The following is a 20,933-nucleotide window of genomic DNA, read 5'->3' as shown; positions in this document are numbered from 1 at the left end:
TCTGGTAAGTGTATATCTACTGCGAAATACTGCACGGTGTTTTTACGTAGTGATATTGAGAGTTTTGTTGTGTTGTGTTTTTGCAGCGTACGCAAAGGCTCAACGTTTTTAGACCGAGGGCATGCAGATCGAGGCGGAGTATGCCAATGCCCAAACTTATAAACTCGTCATTCCCGGATTAGGAGAGAGACAAGAGGAGTATGATGCGGTCGCGACGGAGAGACGATCGGCCCCCAAGCGCCCCCACACCCCAGACTCTGAACCCGAGGCCAAGAGAGGAAAACAGGTACACAAACATTCTACTTTGTGATTGTTAATACGTATCCATTTTTAAACATAGATTTGAACTGTTATTACTAAGGATGATGTAACAATAATCGAAATATCGTGATATTGTATCGTCAAAAGTCTCACAATAATATTGTGGACCATCGCAATATATATCGAATTACAAGTTTCTTTGTAATTCGATGTGTTGTTATGGTGCAGCAACAGCTTAAAAACAGACAGAACTACATCAACCATGATCCTTTGCTCTGTTTTAGTTCAATCTACATGATAAAACAACTGTTATTAAGCATGTTTAAATCTTAATTATGTGGAATATGACAGAAAAGTAGCATATTCACAATTTCGCTAGCTTCTGCAAAATATCACAATAAATATCGTACCGTGAGATGCATATCATGAAAATATCGTATCGAGAGATTTGGATATCGTCACAACCCTAGTTCTTATGCTATTATTACTGTATATGCAACTATATATGCCTCCCAGTCAGAGTGCTGAATACAGTAAATGTGATTTAAAAATATGTTTTGTTTGTAGAGCACATCTCCGGTCGGACAAGCCATTCAAACCTTTCAACCTAGACCCAGGATTATTAAGAAGGCCACCAAAGTCCACAGGTAAGAACCTTTTACTCATCTCAAGTGCATATGTTTATGGGAAAATGTTTGAAAATTAGACTTACATTTAACTTATAAAGAAATATACTGACATTCTCTAGGCTCACACAGCACTGAGAGCCGGCCTAATACAAAGTGTTGCATATTTTATTATATATATATTATTATTATATTTATTATATATTATTATTTTATTATATATTAAAGTGTGAATATTTATGTTACAAGAGCAAATGTAACATTTCCTCGTCTTTGTCTTTTTCAGGAAAATCTAAACCACCGTCTGGTTGGTGGTTTGGTCAGTGGCACTGGCTAATGATTGTATTTAAATAAAAAAAATATATAAAAAAAATATGAGCTGATGTTTGATTGGTTAATGTCCTGGCAGTCTTAAAACCTCTTAGGGCTTAGTGGCCACATACGTGGACAGCACTTTTTACCTCTTATGTCCACAATCCTGTTCTGTGCTGAACTGGGGGTGTTATAGACACATGTGTGGGCAGTGACTCTACCATCCAGTAGTGTCACAAGAGCCTAACTTACTATTGTCAAAATTCAATATAGCGGCGAACACATGGTAAAAGTGGCACCTCCATACACAAACATCGATCATTTTAGAGGTGCTGTCATATTTTATGGCTTATTCTGATTTAGATATTTATGAAAGTGTTGTACATCTGTCATGACATGCAAATTTGAAAAAAAAAAGTATTGTAAAAATATCAACTTAGTATGTGAGGTAACATGATGTACACATATGTGTACTTACAGACTGAAGCTCCTTGAAAACATTAAAATCCTAATACACATTCACATATGTACAATAAGAAAAAAGCTATCTCTCTTGCACCTAAAAATCTGTACATTGTCCCAGTGAAATAAATAACAATCAAATCACTAAATACATACATATATACATAGATTAGTTGGCTTGAAAATGTTGAAAATCTAATACGGTAGTAAAAAATGTTAGTTCACTTACTTACTAACTTACAGCTAACTCTGATGCACCAAAACACTGTACATTGTACCATTGATATAAATAATGCATAACTACATACATAAATTACATGTCATCTGGTTAGGGTAAGGGTTATGTTTTTATTTCTAGAGCGTTTTTCTGTACAAAGAGCATTAGAGCTACTTGGGTTACTTGATGGAGAGAACTTGGATTCGGTCTTGTCTAACAATGATGATCCTATCATGGATGAAAATCATGCAAACACCATCACAGGAGCAAAGCAGCAGTGAAGATGAGGACCCCAATCCTGAGCCCACTCAGCACAGCAGACCTAAACGTTTGTGTGTTGCAGATAATGGTTAGCCAAGACTCAGTATATATTTTGATTTTATGTAGTTAGGGCCTCAGGGCTACATGAAGAACTGGCAGCAAATACAAATTAACAACACTCGTTGACAGGTTCATGGTCAGGGACAGAAACAGGGGCAGAGACAGCTACAGGTTCATCCCGTACTCACAAATGTCACTGTCAAACTCAAAAGATTGGCACTGATAGCTCAGAAGATTTGGACGAGCCAACACCAGAACCAAGCCAAACCAAGAAAAAGGGAGTGTCCAAACAGAGTAATCGCTATTATTTTTGTCTTTTAATATTATATTATTTTATGTATTTATTATCATTAATTTAATTTAGTATTATTTACACAATACATATATTTTTATAACTAACTAAATAAATATAAATAAATGAATACATTCGGAAATAAATACATAAATAAATATAAAAATACATATTTTTTATCCTAAATCTGGTTGTGCAGGACATGGAATTTGCTGGAAGGCAACTCCATTGACCCCAAACATTGCAGAGAATCAGCATCAGGACGAAACTGATCTAAACAGACATGACGGGACCCCACGAGACTATGGTCAGAACTGTTATGTATGTGTTTTTAATACATGCAAAATCAGTCAGGAAAAAATAAATAAATACTGTGTTTAAGGTGAAAATAAAGAGTTTTTCTTTCCATTACTCAAAGGTGACTTTCTTGTGTTTTATGGAGATTCGGACCAAGAGTCCACATATGTAGACATCAATTTTCTCCAAAAGTACACAATATCAAAATCTGATACTTAGTTTTTATTCTAATTAGGTTCCAATAATCCCAAATAGCAAAGACAAATTAAAAAAATGCATGTAAAAAAACCTCTTGGGCCTTAGGAGGTTAAAGGGACAGTTCATAATTTTGGACATAGGACCTCATTTCCTACTGAGCCAGAGGTCCCTGGTGCTACCACTCTGGTATAGCAAAAAAGATAATAATAAATGAATAAAATAAAATAAAAATTCCCTGGCTGACCTCCTGATTGGCTTATTTCATGACTGGCTTTTATCCTGATTGGCTGATCTCCTTGTTGGCTGACGACCTGATAGGTTATCGCAAAAGGAGAAATTCAATTCTGTCAACTGGACACAAAAGTCCATGAGCTGCGAAATATATTCACTCAAAAAAACTTTTGTCGATTACCTGGATGATTGAGGGATTTACAAAGGACCTAATGGCTGGTCTCCTGATTGGTTGATGTCCTGACCGGCTGATCTCCTCATTGGTGACTGACTGTGAGCAGGCTTGCTTGTACCTGGATGTGAATCTACATCTGCTACCACTGGATACTTTAATGGTCCATCCATAAACTGCTTTAGTTCGAATCCAGTGTTAGTCGCTAACAGACTACCAGCTTCGGCGCGCGCTCCCTGTGGTGCACTTCTTGTCCCTCTGCCCCAGTTTGGTCCCAACAACTGCATGGCCTCGTCATGGATCTCCTGTCTCTCCTGCACTGGATAACAGTTTCACTTCGTAGAAACCGTCTGACCTCACAGTGTTAGAATTCGTTCGCTTGACGGTAGGCGGGTACTTTTTATCATTTAACCAGTCGATGCTATTTGGTTGTGACATATGTAATGTGCCGCTAACGGGGCTAACTGGTATATTAAGCTTTTCCCAAGTCCCGTAGGAAGAAGGGCAATAACGTCTTTCCCCTTGATAAAATTCACCAAACATTCTCTTTGTTCCGGTTTTAAATCCTCGATCTCAGGAATCGTTGACAACAGTGAATATATGGCTCTTCGCTGATTGGCTGGTGCCCGAACTTGTACTTTCAGGGTTTTTGCAAACCGTCTAGTGTATTCCGATTCCTGACCTAGTCGCTGGAGAGTTGCTATTATGAATGAGCAGTGTAGGCTATGTGAACTCTATCTGCAGTTTTACCATAGACTGTGTAGTGTATATATAAATATATAAATGGACATAGCTAACCCGCTGGCGTTCTCTAAATACGAAGTGATCCTGGGGCGCTTTAAGCTTCATTAACTCTGATTGAAATGACTTTACATTGAAAAACTATCACCCGTCTCTCTCTTTAAGTGCTGCATTAAGCCTTGTTATTTTGGTTTTAAATGTTTCTTATTAACCTGCTCTACATGATCCTGGTGTTTTCATTTTGCTATTTTGTCCATAAATCAATTCCTAGTCCTATTATGAAATTTGCTATTATAACTGCCACCCTCGTGAGCTTCATTTGACTGGAGTCGAACGCTATGGGTGACATCACACTCCCTTCTTTATACAGTCTATGATTTTAAGGCACTGGTTCAGTTGGGATTGTAATACGTTTTTAAGACTCTTAAGAGAATAGAGAAATATCTATGATGATAATGTGATGTATGCGGAAATAAGCAGCTAATATTTTATCTAACCCATTTATTACACTCTCATAATCTGCTTGGTGAATTACTTTTTTGTTTTGTTTAGAGCTTAGTGCATGATGGTAATATTCAAGCATATTATTAATTATTTTGTATTCTGTGCTTTTCTGTATTGTAAGTGATGTGTAATACATGAAATCTCTGCCAGGCCATAAGCACTGAAAGACATGTTTATTTGTATTATTTGTTAATAGGTTACATAGTCTGCCCTGATCATGGCCTGAATCATGCATGTTATTTGACTCCAGTTGTTGCACTGTCAAATGGTGCGACCTCTTGTGCAAACTTGCAGAATTACAAAAACACTGGATACTTTGCCCTAGTCATCCTACATAGTGTTTCTGCAGCGTGCACATGTGCTGCAGCAGAGAACCTCCTCACAGGTTCCATTACAATGTTGCTGAGGTTTGCGTGGCAGCGGGCGCCATGCAGCAGGACTAGCCCACTAGCACTAGCACGTCTCGGGACATCTACAGCGGCTTCTCTGGGCTGGAGATCCCCACAGCACAGTGCTTGTTCGGCGCGGTGCTTCAGGCTTCTCTCCCGTCCCTCCCCTTCAGACAGAGCGGCGTGTGTCCTCCGCTGCTCGGCCTGCTCCCGGAGGTAACCAACTATCACCACTGAGCTAACGCGGCTAATGCTAACCAGCTGTTAACACTAGGCATTTCGCTCAGGGGCGGGGCTTAGCGTTCCACTGAATACACAAGCGTGTCCATGGCAACCTCGTACTCGGCCGAAATGCCTAGTATTTAGTGAGTAACCTTATGCTAACAAGGTTTGGGTTAACTTTATTCTAGGTAATATTGGTATCTTGCTTTCTGTTCTATGCTAAATGGTAGTGCACAGGCGGACGGACGAAATGAGATTATTATCAGTGAATGACACGTGCTGAAGTGAATGAATGGACGTGAGACTTGCTCTGTTTACATTATATAGGCTAAGATTATTAATTATTCAAAATGAAAAAAATAAGAATGAAGAAGAAGAATTAATTATTTCAATGAATGAAAAAAGACGTATATGGTTGTCTTTTTGATTTCAACAAATAATGGCACTATTTATTGACTAAGTTAATTCCCTCTCACCAATTTTCGGTCTGCTTCATATTGGAGAATTAGCTGTAAAAATGATGTATGATCATTTACCAGGAAGAATGAAGGTCAACGAGAATTGGTCTGGAGGGCCGCCTTTTCCTCCTGGGCCATAAATGGGGTACCCCTGATACAGCCTATAGACTACATTTATAAACAAACACCAATCATGAAAAGAAGGATATTCAGTGTCAACACTTTCCCCCAGTGACTGAACTGTAGTAAGTGTAGTCCCTATGAGAAAGAGCAGAGGCTCTGTTTTGTAACTATACTCATGCCTGTTGGTATAACAGCTATTTATTACAGCTACAACTGCTATTAACTGTCTTCATCCATTATAAAATCAATCAGACATTTCATTAATAATACAGTATGTATGAAATGCACTGCAGCTATAATAATAACTATGTTGTTAAGCTAATGTTTTTCTAAGAATTACAGTACCTGTGGAGGGTTTTTATCTTTCGTTAAGTGGTAGTTTATGGGAAAAAGGAGGAACGACAGGACAAAAGCATAGGAAGTTGCAAATACCTTTACCTATGTCATTAACACTGAAAATTCCATCTGAAATGCAGAGACAATTTGCACACAAAAAGGTGGTGCAATTACCTCTAGGTATATATAGAAAGTAAAATTATAAAAGCATTTTTTCTTAATATTTTAAATGAGTACTCTACCCTGTCATATGTACTTTAAGAAGTATTTAAAATCTCTCTGACCTCTGACCCCCACATGTCTTTCTGTGGATGTGGATGTGCTTTGTTTGCAGCTCGGTGTTGATCAGGATGGCCTCAGGAGGTGAAGAGTCCTCTCACAGACACACAAACAGGCTGGTGAAGGAGCGCTCTCCTTATCTGCTGCAGCACGCACACAACCCTGTTGACTGGTGAGCCTCTTTACAATGTCTCACACTCATCTGATAATGCTCTAGTCTAGTTCTACAAAAGCTATGCCTAAAGCTTTACAATGTAACTTTTCTGGTGGAGGGTGCAAAACCTGCTTCTCTGTCTTTAGTAGGGCTGTACAGTATGGCTGTTGAGAGCTGTGAGCTGCTTATTATCAATATTATTACAATATTTTAATATACTTTTTGACTCAATAATAATGCTTTCATTTATTAGAGAAACTTCTTCTTCTTTATTTAACAAAGTATTTTTAAAGGGCCTGTATTATGCTATTTTCTTATCCATGTTATAATGCAGTTTCCTCATCACAAACAGACCTGGAGTTGTGTTTGTTTCATTCACACATGTTCAGTTCCACCTTGTGATATCATGTGTTAACACAAGAAGTGCTCCACTGTGTTTTTAAACTTCATTCATATTCCTTCACTAGAATAATTAGGATAATTTCAGCCCTAGAAAAGCCCATCAGTACAGAACTGGGCGACAGTAGCTCAGTTGGTTGTTTGAAGTGATGGGCAAATGAGACGGCCTGGAGCATGTCTCGTTCTTTCTGAAACAAATTGCTCCGGAGCACTGCCTCAGAGAGTGGAGCCGAAGCTAACGATTATAAAGCATTTTTTAAGACAAGTGAAGGATTTTGAGCTGAGAAAAAGTTTATGATCTAAAAATAGGTAAAAATCGCCAGCAAATCCGATATTTTTGAAAGATGTAGGTGATCTGTCAGACGAACACGAGCAGTTTGTGATTACATTGCGCTCTATGAGAAAAATCTTGTCTCGGCCCATGGGACTTTTTCTGCTGAAGTTCCAGTGAGTGACCGCTACGTCAACTGGAGGCAGCTACAAGTTAGCAATACTGTATCCAGTTATTTTAATAGATCCATGCTCGGAGCTCGTCTCGCAGCAGCCGCTCACGTGACCAAAGTGTCCAAGTGTCGGTCCCTCCCCTTACGGCTTCACTCTGCGTGTCAATCACTTCAGTGTATTGAAGCTTTTCATTGGCTCAGCAAATGTTCCGCTCTGCGATTGGTTCAGAGTGCTTCAGAGTGTTCAGCGCACTTCCGTGGTCTATTTCAACTGCTACAGTACCAATATTTCTTAAAAATGTTGGGTAGTAAGGAGTATTGTGTGACGTTAGTGGTGATTTTGGCGACTTTTGGCGACTTTTGGCATTTGTTTCATTTTCGATGGCATCTACAAGTGGAAAAATCGATCCATGGTTTGGGATCACTTTGATCTAATTCCACCTAACAAGGTCACCTATTTTCTTATTTACAGCAGCTATTTATGTTGCTCTTTACATATTATTGTTGTTGTTAGGTACGGTGTATGCCCTGCACACAAGTATTGTCTTACACTAACAATACTTGATCGATGCTGAGACACCTGCGTGCCAATGGTTAAATTTGTCCACAGAGGTCAGTGTTTCTCCAAGGCCTCAGACACGTCGAACCATTTGAGACAATGTTGCAACTGAGGTGTGAATGCTTCACGAGGCTCCATTCGCCCATCACTAGTTGTTTGTCCACTGATCCAAAGGTTGGCGGTTCAAGTCCCACTCTCGACATAAAACAGCATTGGCTGAGCGGTCGGATCCAGCTCCCACAGATCCCCCAGTGTGTATGAATATGTGTGTGAATGGGTGAGTGGTTCCTTGATATATTGTTGAAACGTGCTGTATAAAAATGTGACCATTTACTTTTTGCTACTAACTACTACTTTATGACATCACAAGATTGAACAGAGCATTTTGAGATTTGGAGATTTAGACAGACTAATAAATGATTACTCAAACATGTGTGAATGAAACAAAACACAACCCTGGTAATTATTTTGGTGAGGTAACAACATTCTATCATAGCTTAAAGCTCACAAGAGTCAATTTTACATAATATAATACCTTTAAAAACAGAACAGTTTAAAAGCAGAACATTTGTTTTATTGTGGTATACTGAGTATGTTGTGAAATAGATTATCGTGTCTGTCAGTATTGCAATATGGTGATACGTTTCTGATATATTGTGCAGTTCTACTTTACAGATGTTCTTTTTGTTTCACAGAATGTATGAAACTTTGCAATTTCCATCATCAATACTAATTTTTAGCAAAGCAATAGTGGTACACTGCATAACAGTCCAGGCAAAGCAACAACATCTCCATGGAGACCAAAAACTTTAAATGGCACAAGCCTAGCCAATATGATCTATTGTGAATTGTTTTCTACTGATTGTGCATGACATTGGAGTTTAGTTCACATTCCAAATGATGGTGTGTTCAGGTATCCATGGGGACAAGAGGCGTTTGACAAAGCCAAGACTGAGGACAAACCTATCTTTTTATCAGGTATGAGAGGTACTTTTTCATTTCAAAAGTGGGTAGTACTTTATTCCATTTACAGTTTTATTGTACATTTTTATTTTTACTTCTGCTTGAGTTATATACTCTTCTGATCTATGTTATAAAGTTGTTTCCTTCCCAAACAGACCTGGAGTTATGCTTTGTTTCATTCATGTTTAACACACAAACCCTGCATATTTAGGTTAGTTCTTCTCTCAAACAGAAATACTCTGTTCCACATTGTGATGTCATGTGGTAATACAGGAAGTGCTTCACTGTGATTTTACACTCCACACACTTTCGCTATATTATTTAGATAATTTCAGCCCTGAAATTTCCTATCTCTACTAAATTAAAGGTAAAACGTAGCTGTTTACTTGAAAACTACCAATTCATGACATCACAGGGTGGAACAGAGATGTAGACAGACTAGTAGTTTCCCCAAATACTTTTTACTCTAATTTGAGTACTTTCTTGGATCACTACTTACCCTTTCTACCTGAAGAATATTATTTTAGTAACAGTGCAAAAACTCATTTCTCTACCTACTTCTGATCTTTGCACAACATAATCTCTTATAGGGTTGTATGGAAGTATGGAAAATCTGATTCTTGATATTAAATCTAGTATTGAAATTAAATACTCATTTGAGAAGGTATCGATACTAAAAAAATCCACATACACAAGGCAGAATTGAAAAGCTTTCCTGAACAGCTTTAGAACGAAAGACTTTTTTGTTATTCTCATTGTGGTATAAATTTAGTATTGAAATTTAAAACAATAGTTATGAGACTCTTTAAATTACTCAAGTAGTATTTTCCACAGTAGTAGTAGTAGTAGCAGTAGCAGTAGCAGTAGTTGTATTTACTCTTACTTGACTACTTTCTTGGATTGCTACTCAATACTTCTACTTGAGCAATATTATTTTAAAGTAACGGTACAATTTCTGGCTTCTCTACCCACCTCTGATCTTTACACAACCATAATCTCTCTCTTTTTGCTCCTCTCTGTGTAAAAGTGGGCTATTCCACATGTCACTGGTGCCACGTGATGGAGAGAGAGTCCTTCGAAGATGAGGAAATCGGTCAAATTCTGAGTGACAATTTTGTGTGCATCAAAGTGGACAGAGAAGAACGCCCCGATGTGGATAAGGTCTACATGACGTTTGTGCAGGTATTTTAAAAGGTGCATTGTGTAACTTTTCTGGTGGAGAGTCTGTTGTTTGCTGATGTTGATGATGTTAAACAGCTCTACCTTACATTTATTCAATTACAAATGGTTTTATAGCTCAGAAATACTTATAAAAACAGGGATTCTGACTGTGAGCATGGTCGCCTCTCTCCACAAATCTGACCTGTAACTTGGTCTGGTTTGGTCTCCATGAGGATATAAAGCGTTAATACCATACCGTGAAACATTCCAGACAAAGCAATAACATCTCCATGGAGACAACTACTATTAACTATGTCCACAGATGATGTAAATTTCATTTGAGATTGAAAAGTGTAAAAGAGCAGGCTACATACAGTTTCTTTGATTTTGTTGACTAACATATATCAGCATATTTTTGTTGGTTAAACTAATTTTATATATGTATTTTTATCCGTTAAAAGTACAGATTATTCTGCAGCATAAATGTATGAAAGGAACAACTCAGACTAGATTAGGGTGATCAGATTTTCAAAATCAAAAACTGGGTCATCCCTGTTTTGGGGTGATTGGTAATAATAACATTTGGAAACGAGTGAGTAATTAATGACAATTGTTTTGCACTCAGCCCAATCATGCCTAACATGTGAGGCAGTATAATCACATTTTCTTTGTGTTTTGGTCATTTTAATCATCTTTTCTGTATTTTACCTAAACAAATGACAATTTATGCCTCTCTTTACTGTTGGATCAGATTGGTCAAAAATAGGGACACCTGGGACATTTCTTATATAAAACTGGGACAAATCAGTGGTTTCAGATAAATCTGCTGGAACAGGGGACACAGGGCTCAAAACTGGGACTGTCCCAGGTAAATAGGGACATCTGGGCACCCTAGACTAGTCTCTCTTTTCAGTTATAATGGGTGACACCAGTGAGTTTTGTTTCAATCTGATACCAAGTAATACCGTGATAAGTATTGCAATATTGATCAGACACTGATACTAATTACTTTTGTAATAATGCATTGAAGCTCCTTCACGATAATAATAGAATATTACCATGGCATCATTATCTTCACCCCAGTTTGAAATATGTGTGCAGATAAGCTAAAATATAAAGCATAGATTTAAAAAAAAGTAGGAGAAATGGGAATCAGTACTTTTGGATACCTTAGTAAGTATTGATGCATTTATGTTATTCTTGATATATTCATATATTATAAGAGTAAAATGTCTTGTGAAATTGAACGCTGCTCTGGTGTTTTGTGTATCCACCAGGCGACCAGTGGAGGAGGGGGGTGGCCTATGAGTGTGTGGCTGACTCCGGACCTCAAACCGTTCATCGGAGGGACTTACTTTCCTCCCAGAGACCACGCCAGAAGACCCGGTCTCAAAACTGTTCTCAGCAGGATACTGGAGCAGGTAGTGCAATCTGCCAAAGTCAAATAGTAGAGTTTAGTACAGTGTTTGGCGTTTGACATTTTCTCTCTAGGGCCTTGTCACAAAAAATCTGTTTAACTAATCTGCTTGTTTACTTCCTTTACTCAACTTTGTAGAGCTTTTAACCAGGTTATTGTTGTTTTCCATCATCATTTACAGTCGGAAGTTGGATCTGTGATTCGTGCATGTTTCAGTCACCTTTAGTCACTTATTTTCAAAATGCCATATCACTGATTAACTCCAGTGTGATGTACCTACTTCGTTTTCCAATTTTATTTTCTTAATAGGTGATACATGTAGGATTCAGGAGGATAGATGAATGTTGTGATTGAAATGTCCAAATGATAACATAATGATTCAGTTAGAGGTCAGATCTGTAGAGAAGCAACCCCGCTCACAGTCAGAATGCCTGTTTTTCTAGGTATTTTTGAGCTGTTAAACCACCTGTAAATGAATAAATGTAAGGTAGAACTACTTAATGTCATACTGTGGAACATTCCAGGCAGAGCAGTGACATATCAATAGAAATAAGCAGGTGATGGAGCCTCAACCAAAAAGTTACACAGTGCACCTTTAATAACCACCTTTAATTTGAATTGAATACAAAATCCAGACACATAATAACGCTCCAGTACAGGGTTAATAAAGCTGTTCCTGTGCCTGGTGTCCCCCTAGTGGCAGAGTAACCGCACTGCTCTGGAGTCCAGTGGAGAGAGGATCCTGTCCGCTCTGAGGCAGGGCACAGCTGTGAGTGCACAGTCTGGGGCGAGTGTCCCTTTAGCCCCAGACGTAGCACAGCGCTGTTTCGAGCAGCTGGCCCAGTCGTACGAGGAGGAGTACGGAGGATTTAGAGACGCTCCCAAGTTTCCCAGTCCAGGTACACTGAACACTTTCTAAACAAATTTGCTTTCTACCATGTTATAACGTTGTTCCCTCATCAAAAACATGTCTAAAGAGGTTTTAGATGTCATCCATGTATGTTTGAGCAATTTAGCGATCTCTCCCAGCCCTATTCAAACCCTCCTTATGGTTAGCAGTAAGAGTACACAAGCCTATGTCAGCCGTGCTCCCACACAACTATTCATAAATACAGTATATAAAAGCAGGATACAAAACAACATACTATAACTTCACAAACCTGATGCGATGTGCAGTAGTTTCATTAGTGGGAAAATGAAGGGAAAATGATTAAGGGAAAACGAAGATGAAAACTTATAAAACATGTTAAAGGGACAGTTCAGAATTTTGGACATAGGACCTCAATTCCTTGTGAGACAGAGTATTGGAGACATCTTTATATTTGCGGAGGTGCATGTCAATGGCCATAGTTATCCTGACACTAAAAACAGTCTTACCCACTCCACAAAACACCCAAAGCACATCTATTGTTACCCCAGACTGTTGATGTAAATGTCTGTGTTGATAGAATAATGTTTGAAATAAAACTAACCTTGCGTCGCATGAATTGTCACATGTTGAGGGACTATTTTGTCCGCCGCTGCCAAGCTTTCTATCAGGAAGTACAACTCGCTGCTGCTGATCAGACATAAATCCTTCAAATGCAAGGTTGGTTTTACTTCTACAATTTTTCTATCAACACAGATATTTACATAGCGGAATGTGTCTTCTTTAAAAATACCTGTCATATGTGATTTGTTCTGTTTGTAGTTCAGGAGCCAGAGCCCTCCATGCCATTATTTAGCTCCTTTTTCTCTCTATTATTTTTCATGAGTCACACCTCAGGACATTATGTCTTCAGTCTTAGGACCCTTAGGACCCCTTTTATGGAGCCCACCGTGTGTGAAATAATATGAGTCTGTTAAAAGTAGAACAAAGAATCCTGACATGGTTCACAATCAGTTAATTTGTGAAGAGAATTTGTCCTTGAGAATACAATTTTCTGATATGCATAAACCCTTATAAGGTTATATTTGTATTCCACATCATCTTCTGTTTGACATTTCCTGCCTATGTGAGACTTTATGTGACAATAGCAGCACTTTTAACAGACTTATATCATTTTGCACAAGGTGGGTCCCACAGAAGGGCTTTTGGGTCCTGAGACCGAATGGGGCCAAGTTGAAACAAAAGACCTGAACTTGTTATGGCCCGAGGTGTGACTCATAAAAAATAATAGTGAGAAAAATGTGGCAAAATCACGGCGAAGAGGTCTGGAGTTGACCTGAGGACTTGTTTTGTGCAGTAAACCTGATGTTCCTGATGACGTTCTGGTGTGAGAACCGCTACAGCTCTGAGGGGGCGGAGGCTCTGCAGATGGCCCTCCACACACTGAGGATGATGGCACTGGGGGGCATCCATGACCACATAGCACAGGTGAGGATTGGTCCTGGTTTGAGCCCAGTTTGGTGAAGACTTGGGCGACTATTCCCTACTTAGAGCACTATTTGGGGCTCATGTTATTTTTAGAAGGGATGGTATAAGATCTCATGCCACAAGATCTTGCACTGAAGAGAAAACTTATCTTGTGAGATTTTTTCCCATGTGCTTACATTTGTTATACTACAAATTGGACAAAAAGGTATATGTGTTGGTAAGTTACATGTCTTACAGTTCCAAAAAATGTTACTTGAATGGAAACAAAACTATGAAATCAAATAAATGAAAAATTGTGAGGCCAAAATTGGAAACTGAATTGTGAAATTTATTAGGAATTATTTCAAAATCTCATCTTGTTTTGTGGAAATTGTGTCTTGCCCCATCCATAATTTTTCCATGTTGTACAGTTGGTGCAGGCAAAATTTCCCACAGTGCATCTTGAAAAGTAGTGGGCATGGATGGTCCCTAGACCGATCAATATAGACCACAATGCTTTGGGAAAGTCGGGAAAACAGCAGCAGACATTAATGCGTTTGTGGCCAGGTTTATGGCTCTGATCCTGATAAAACACTCTTAAAGGTTAGCTTTTTTGTCCATCACCTGCTTGTTTCCATGGATTGTTTTATTGCTCTGCCTGGAATGTTCCACAGTATGACGTTAAACAGCTCTACTTTACATTTATTCAATTACAGGTGGTTTTATAGCGCAAAAGGTTTAGTCTCCATGAAGATAAGGTTTAATACCATACTGTGAAACATTCCTGACAAAGAAAGACATGTTCACAGAGAAACACATTTGATGGACCCTCCATCAGAAAAGTTATGCAATGCTCCTTTTAAATAAAATGTGTGAAGGGGTTAGCTTGTTACCATAGCTCCAGTTGTGCTCGAGTGATCATTTCCACTTCTCAGACAAAAATCAAATAATCCAGTCTGTTTAGGTGAAATCCAGATGACAAAAACTTGTATGATTATTATTAGTCCATTTTATCCACTTGTGTGTCAGTCCAATTACATGATTATTCGTATATTATTTATGTGTCGGAATCTCTCTGTATATGAATGAACTATATATAGTCCACCTATGTCGCGAATTAGGGGTTAGGGGCTAGGATGGACACTCAGACACAGCTTTGGTTTGGTCCTGTTCCAGTTTTAGATTAGTTTGTCACCTTGTGATGTCATGAAGTGATACTTTTCAAGTTAACAGCTCCTTTTACATTTTGATCAGTCAAGATTGGAAATTCCAGGTCTGAAATTATCCAAATGATTCTAGTGAAGGTGTATGGAGTTTAAAAACACAGTGGACGAGTGGAGTGTTTTCAGTTTGAGAGAAGAACTCAGCCTAAATGTGCAGGGTTTGTGTGTTAAACATGCGTGAATGAAACAAAACACAATTCCAGGTCTGTTTGTGATGAGAAAACAACATTAGAACATAGATCAGAAAACAGAGTAATATGAGCCCTTAAATGTGTGTGTGTGTTTTTTTTTTAATATTATATAGTATTTGTAAAACGATGTATGTCTCCAATAAAGTCCACTTTCTTAAAAATACTACTAAAAGTCATAAATAACCCCTAGTTGTGATAATAAGGCTTGATTAGTCCACTTGTCTTCTAATTGTGATGTTGTGTGTTGTCAGGGTTTCCATCGTTACTCCACAGACTCGTCCTGGCACGTTCCTCACTTTGAGAAGATGCTGTATGACCAGGCTCAGTTAGCTGTGGCTTACATCACTGCCTCTCAGGTCTGTCTGCTCAACTATACTCCTCTCTGTCTCCTCTTTATTCAGTCGGCAAAAAGACAGCATTGTGAGCTACAGAAACATTTATTTTATTTTATTTTTTAATTTTTCTATTTATTTTTTAGGTTTAAAATTTTACTTGGTGACATCACACTATGGAATTCCACCTAGCAACCGGGATGTAGAGTAGGCCAAAACTCCCCTAATGCACACAGATATATTATTCCACAAATAAAACTATAAGAAAACATGTTTATTTTGTTGAAATCATGTTTAAAGTATAAATTGTGCCTACGTTTTTGGACAGAATTCTCCCTAGTGTGATGTTGTCAGTATGGGACTCTACTACTCTACTTCCTGTGATTTTCAACGTATTTTTTAATTTTTCGTCACAAATTGCTTCTCGGTTGGTGTAAAACTATAATTTATGTTTACAACAGGTATTTTAGCACCGCATTAAATGTAAATTAGGGAAAATTTGAGAATGTTCAAGACCTGTCATATGCACTTGAAGAGTCAGTCATTTCGATTAATTTGAAAAGTCAGTCTCATTTTTGGCTCACTCTAACTTTTGAATGCACTGATGAAATAGGAGAAACTTTACATTTAAAGTTTAGGTACACAAGATGTTACCCAATAAAGATATGTTCTAGTTATATACAAGATACGTTTTGCCTATACTGTAACTATTCTAGGAACATATTAGACGTATGTTTATATAATTATTGAACAATAAGAAGTGAAATTTGGCAATCATTATAGAAATATTATTTCACTGTATTGTTGTTTTTCAGATTTTATAATGTGATCATGCCATATTCTCAGAAGGCGGCAAGGGCCAGTTTTCCCTATTGATTACATTGTACTTTTCATGATAGATCCAAAAGGTAAATTTACAAAGGTTGAACCTGGTATTTTCTCTTATTGTCTAAACCCAAGAACTTACTATATTACAACATAAATTAGCATTTTAACAATATTAATTTTGGCTGTCCCCCATCTGTATTCAATAAAACAGGAATATAGAATGTTGTGATGCCATCTGAAACCCAGCAATTTTGATCGTCAAAATTCGTTCAAATAATAGATCAGATTAGTAGAAGTTGGACAACTGATACAATAGTTTATAATAACATCGGCCCTGTTATGAGGCTGCAGTGGCTCCCGTAGAAATAGTTTGGGATGACGAGGGACTCCCAGCAGAGTAAAGACTCTCTATTTGCATCAAGAATAACTAAAGTGAGAGATCAGTAATCTCAATGGGACTTTCCTGGATCGATAAATAAATACATTAAATACATGTTTTTTAATTCTATAAATTAAATAGCCAATCAATTCTATTTATTTATTTATTTAATAGGGACAGTGCATATTAATGAACATCTATGACATTGCAGTGTAAATATGCCAGATTATCGCAAAAACGCATTTGACTGATCCTACACCAAAAAAGTTATACAGTGCACCTTTAACAAGATGCACATAAACTCGCTGCAAATGTCCTGGTACAATAACATGAAACACAATATGAACTTATTTATATGCAAGTACAAAATTGATCTGAGAACTATTGAAATTACTATTTAGCATCCAATTTTTAGAGTGCCAGAAACCTCAAATATCTTGGTCAAAATACACATACTTATATAACTCAATTGGTGACATCTTTAGGAGATTACTAAACATGCCTCTACATTCCAAACACCTACATTTGGCTCACTTCATTTAGACTTCACTTTCCTCATGGACGCCTGCTGAGCTGACCTGTTTTCCGAGTGGACAGCGCATACGTAACACAAGTTAATGAGGCCATCCCCACATGTACGCACCGGAGTCTAATTAGCCAGCGGAGCAAGCTCAGCAGCCACAGCCTCACACTGTACTTCATATTGTAGGGGCCTGACTGTGAGCAGGTGTCTGTGTGCTCCCCCAGGTTTCAGGAGAGCCCTTCTTCGCAGATGTGGCCCGGGACATACTCCAGTACGTCTCCAGGGACCTGAGTGATAAGGTAACACACTTATATCTATATATGGGGAATGCCTTATCCAGTTTTATTATAGAGAATACCTCAGAGGAAAACAGGCTCTGGATTGGTTTGTTATTAATGTTCATATCATTTAAAAACCCCAGGACCATGTAGAGTGAGTTAATACAAACATTAAGACCAAAATGACAAGCCTGGGACTAGTTTTAGAGAGAGAGGTGAGGATTTTTGCTGCCAAGTCAATTGCTGCCAGAGCTTGAAGGAACCACTTTGAGTCCATGCTCATTTCCTGTTCAGAAGTATTTTTTATATACAGTCTATAGTTCTGAATCCATCAAATTACAAAAAGCAAAAACTTCAGACCTCATTGTAATGGCAGGTATTGACACTTTGCAGCTTTCAGCTAAGAATAATAACGCATCAGTTTTATATAGTGCTTTCCTGGAAACTCAAAGATGCTTTACAGAGCATTATTCATTCACTCCATACCCGGTGGTGGTAAGCTACTATTGTAGCCACAGCTGCCCTGGGGCGCACTGGCGGAAGCGAGGCTTCCAATCTGTACCATCGGTCCCTCCGACCACCACCATCACTCACACACGCACACTACTTTCATACTAGGCAATGTGGGTGAAATGCCTTGCCTAAGGACACAATGACTGGCGCCCCACTGTGGCACCTGATTTTCCCAGTGGTCTCCCATCCAAGTACTAACCAGGCCTGGCCTTGCTGAGCTTCTAAGATCTGACAGGATCAGACTTTGACAAGGAGGTATGGCTGTTAGACCTTAATTTGAGTATTGTTTTAACACTATCTTACAGTAAAGAACTAACTTAGTTGGAATTACAACAGGTGAGCTGCTGATTTTGTGCTGTTAAAGTCCCCCTCTTGGATAACATTACACTTACAAGCTTGTTTTTTTGGAAAATCTAACTCCTTGATAGATTGACTTATTGATTGCAGGCTCCTGAACTTCTGTTCCATTTAGTATTTTTTCTTGAGTATAGTCAACAATCTTAAAAAAAAAAAAAAAAAAAAGCAGCAGTGTTTAATTACAAGCAACAGGTCACACCTTAGGATAATGCAGTGGTTTACAGAACAGAACAAAACAGAACAGAAACTACTCTGATAAAAGGCAAAACATATTCAGTCTTAAAACATTTGCTCAGTTGACAGATTTCAATTTGCTTTTGCAATACTCATATAAAAGAAAAACTATTTGGGTATTGAAGATTTAAACTAATCGGTGAGAAAAGTATGTATACGTTCACCACATATTACCTGTGGTGGGAAACCTTGACTAATCCCCAGTGACATGATTGAGTATTACGGGTCCACGTGCTCTGGAGCCCCCTAGAGACTGGTATCCAGTTTCAAGGGGGCTCCACTGGTGTGCATCTGCCGGACTGAGACCCAGTTGATGTAGTGCCTCCTCAGCTCCTGCACTTGCTCATCTCACCCTACACGACCCCTTTCCCTCCTCTGATGGATGGGCCCAGTGCACACAACAGCACACATCATTACAGAAACACACTTGTAGTCATTATATAATCTAGGACAAGATGTATTATGCAATTATCCTGATTGTGAATTAATAGAGCAAAGGAATTAACTGGGTGTAAAAATGAATATAATTGACAGATAAATCTATTAAGCTAATTAAGTGTGCTTTTAGTTTATTTTGATACATATATGGAGTGAATGACGAAGATGCATACACTACATATCTATAATCTATATCTATAACAAGCCCTTATTATTAACCCCTTATAACCCCTTTTTATTTAATTTTTTTAGCTCCGCCCACATTTATTAAATTGTTTGTCTCCATGGAGATGCTTTCCGTGGTATATATAATAATCATTTTGACAAAATCTTTTAGGTATTATGCAAAATATGAGTTTTGTTTCATTCACGCATGTTTTGATAATACGCACATTTAAGAATTCGTTTCCTTTACCAGTCTCATGATCATTTTGCTGCACTAATTACCTCCACCATGTTGCCGAGCAGTTGCTTGTTGTTGTTGTAGAAATATGACGGTAAGATACAAAGTAAACATGTACAAATCAAATATAGCTTTCACTTATGACAATTCTTATGTTGATTTATTCTTAACTACAAAAACACTGGGCATAATGAACCATTTATAACTAATAAGTATTCAATCAGAAAGTAGATTTGAGCCTTACGAGTCTCATTTGAGTTGCCAGATTCAATGCTCAAATCCAGTGTGTTTAAACCTAAAATGCCTCTCTCTGATCTGACTCTGAATGGTCAGACCAGGTCTACCTAAACCCAACACCCACAGCCAATCATGACTTAAGTGCAGCCTCTGCAGCTCAGAGAGGGAATTCTGGAGGTTCTGAGCTTCACATGAGGCCTGTTCTGTCCATATACTGACGATGAGACAAACTTGGATGTGTCCTCTAAATGCAGGTTAAAGCACTAAAACACAGGTTTAGTTGTTATCAGGGGTGTGCAAAAATATTGAAATATCAATATTTCTTATCGTTTAATTTGATGATACAGTATTGATATTGTGGGCTTTTTACTACATTATTTTGCATGAGAGCTACAATTGTGTTGACATATTCACGGTTTTGATGAGTAAAATGGGTGTTTTTCATATTAAACTGGACTTTGCAGACTTAGTAGACTTGTAGTGTCACAGCCATGATTTAGCCTTTGTTTTTCACTGAACTGTATTGAATTGATTTGAAATATATTGTATTTATATCGTATAGTTGAACTGAAAGTGCACTGTATCAAAAAATATATCATATATAACGTATCATATTGGTCAACTGGACGAAGTTTATTTGGTCGAATATGTTTCGCAGCCCATCCAAGCTGCTTCTTCAGTTCTGGACGATTGAGGGATTTTTCACACATATGAAGTATCGGTAACTTCTTAATGATACCCAGCCCTAGTTGTTATTACCTTTTTTAAAACAGTAAGCAACTGTGACATACGGTAAATAACTAAATAGTGTTAGTAACTGCCGCCTGCATGTCTACATAAAGGTGCTTTGCCTCGAAAGCTGAGACAAACTGTTGACACTACCAGATAGTTACAGGTCAGATCTTTGGAGAGGCAGCCCCACTCACAGTGAGAATGCAAGTTTACTAAGGCATTTTTCAGTTATAAAAATTCCTACCATTGAATAAAGGTGAGCTTTAAGTTTAATACCATACTGTGAAACATTCCATGCAAAAAATAACCATCTCAATTGAGTCAAGCAGATACCAGACAGAATCCCCACCCCAAAAGTTTCATAATGCATCCTTAAATATGAATATAAATGTG

At 38.0% G+C, this 20,933-nt stretch overlaps 1 protein-coding gene across 1 annotated transcript in view; it reads left to right on the top strand.

Annotated features, from left to right (window-relative positions):
• The first annotated feature begins 4,975 nt into the window (after positions 1-4,975).
• spata20 (spermatogenesis associated 20) overlaps positions 4,976-20,933 on the top strand; it is a 139,087-nt gene continuing 123,129 nt past the window's right edge. The window contains 9 exon segments of the mRNA XM_020939727.2: positions 4,976-5,239; positions 6,497-6,613; positions 8,910-8,974; positions 9,987-10,141; positions 11,398-11,541; positions 12,235-12,436; positions 13,763-13,893; positions 15,538-15,642; positions 17,573-17,647. Of these exon segments, the coding sequence (XP_020795386.2) occupies positions 5,031-5,239; positions 6,497-6,613; positions 8,910-8,974; positions 9,987-10,141; positions 11,398-11,541; positions 12,235-12,436; positions 13,763-13,893; positions 15,538-15,642; positions 17,573-17,647 (1,203 nt within the window). The 5' untranslated portion in view covers positions 4,976-5,030.

Source organism: Boleophthalmus pectinirostris, unplaced genomic scaffold (assembly GCF_026225935.1).
Source record: "Boleophthalmus pectinirostris isolate CB_2022bp ecotype Guang Dong unplaced genomic scaffold, ASM2622593v1 HiC_scaffold_14, whole genome shotgun sequence".
Lineage (NCBI taxonomy): Eukaryota > Metazoa > Chordata > Actinopteri > Gobiiformes > Gobiidae > Boleophthalmus > Boleophthalmus pectinirostris.
Note: the sequence above shows the minus strand (reverse complement) of the source record. Positions and strands in the feature narration are given on the sequence as shown.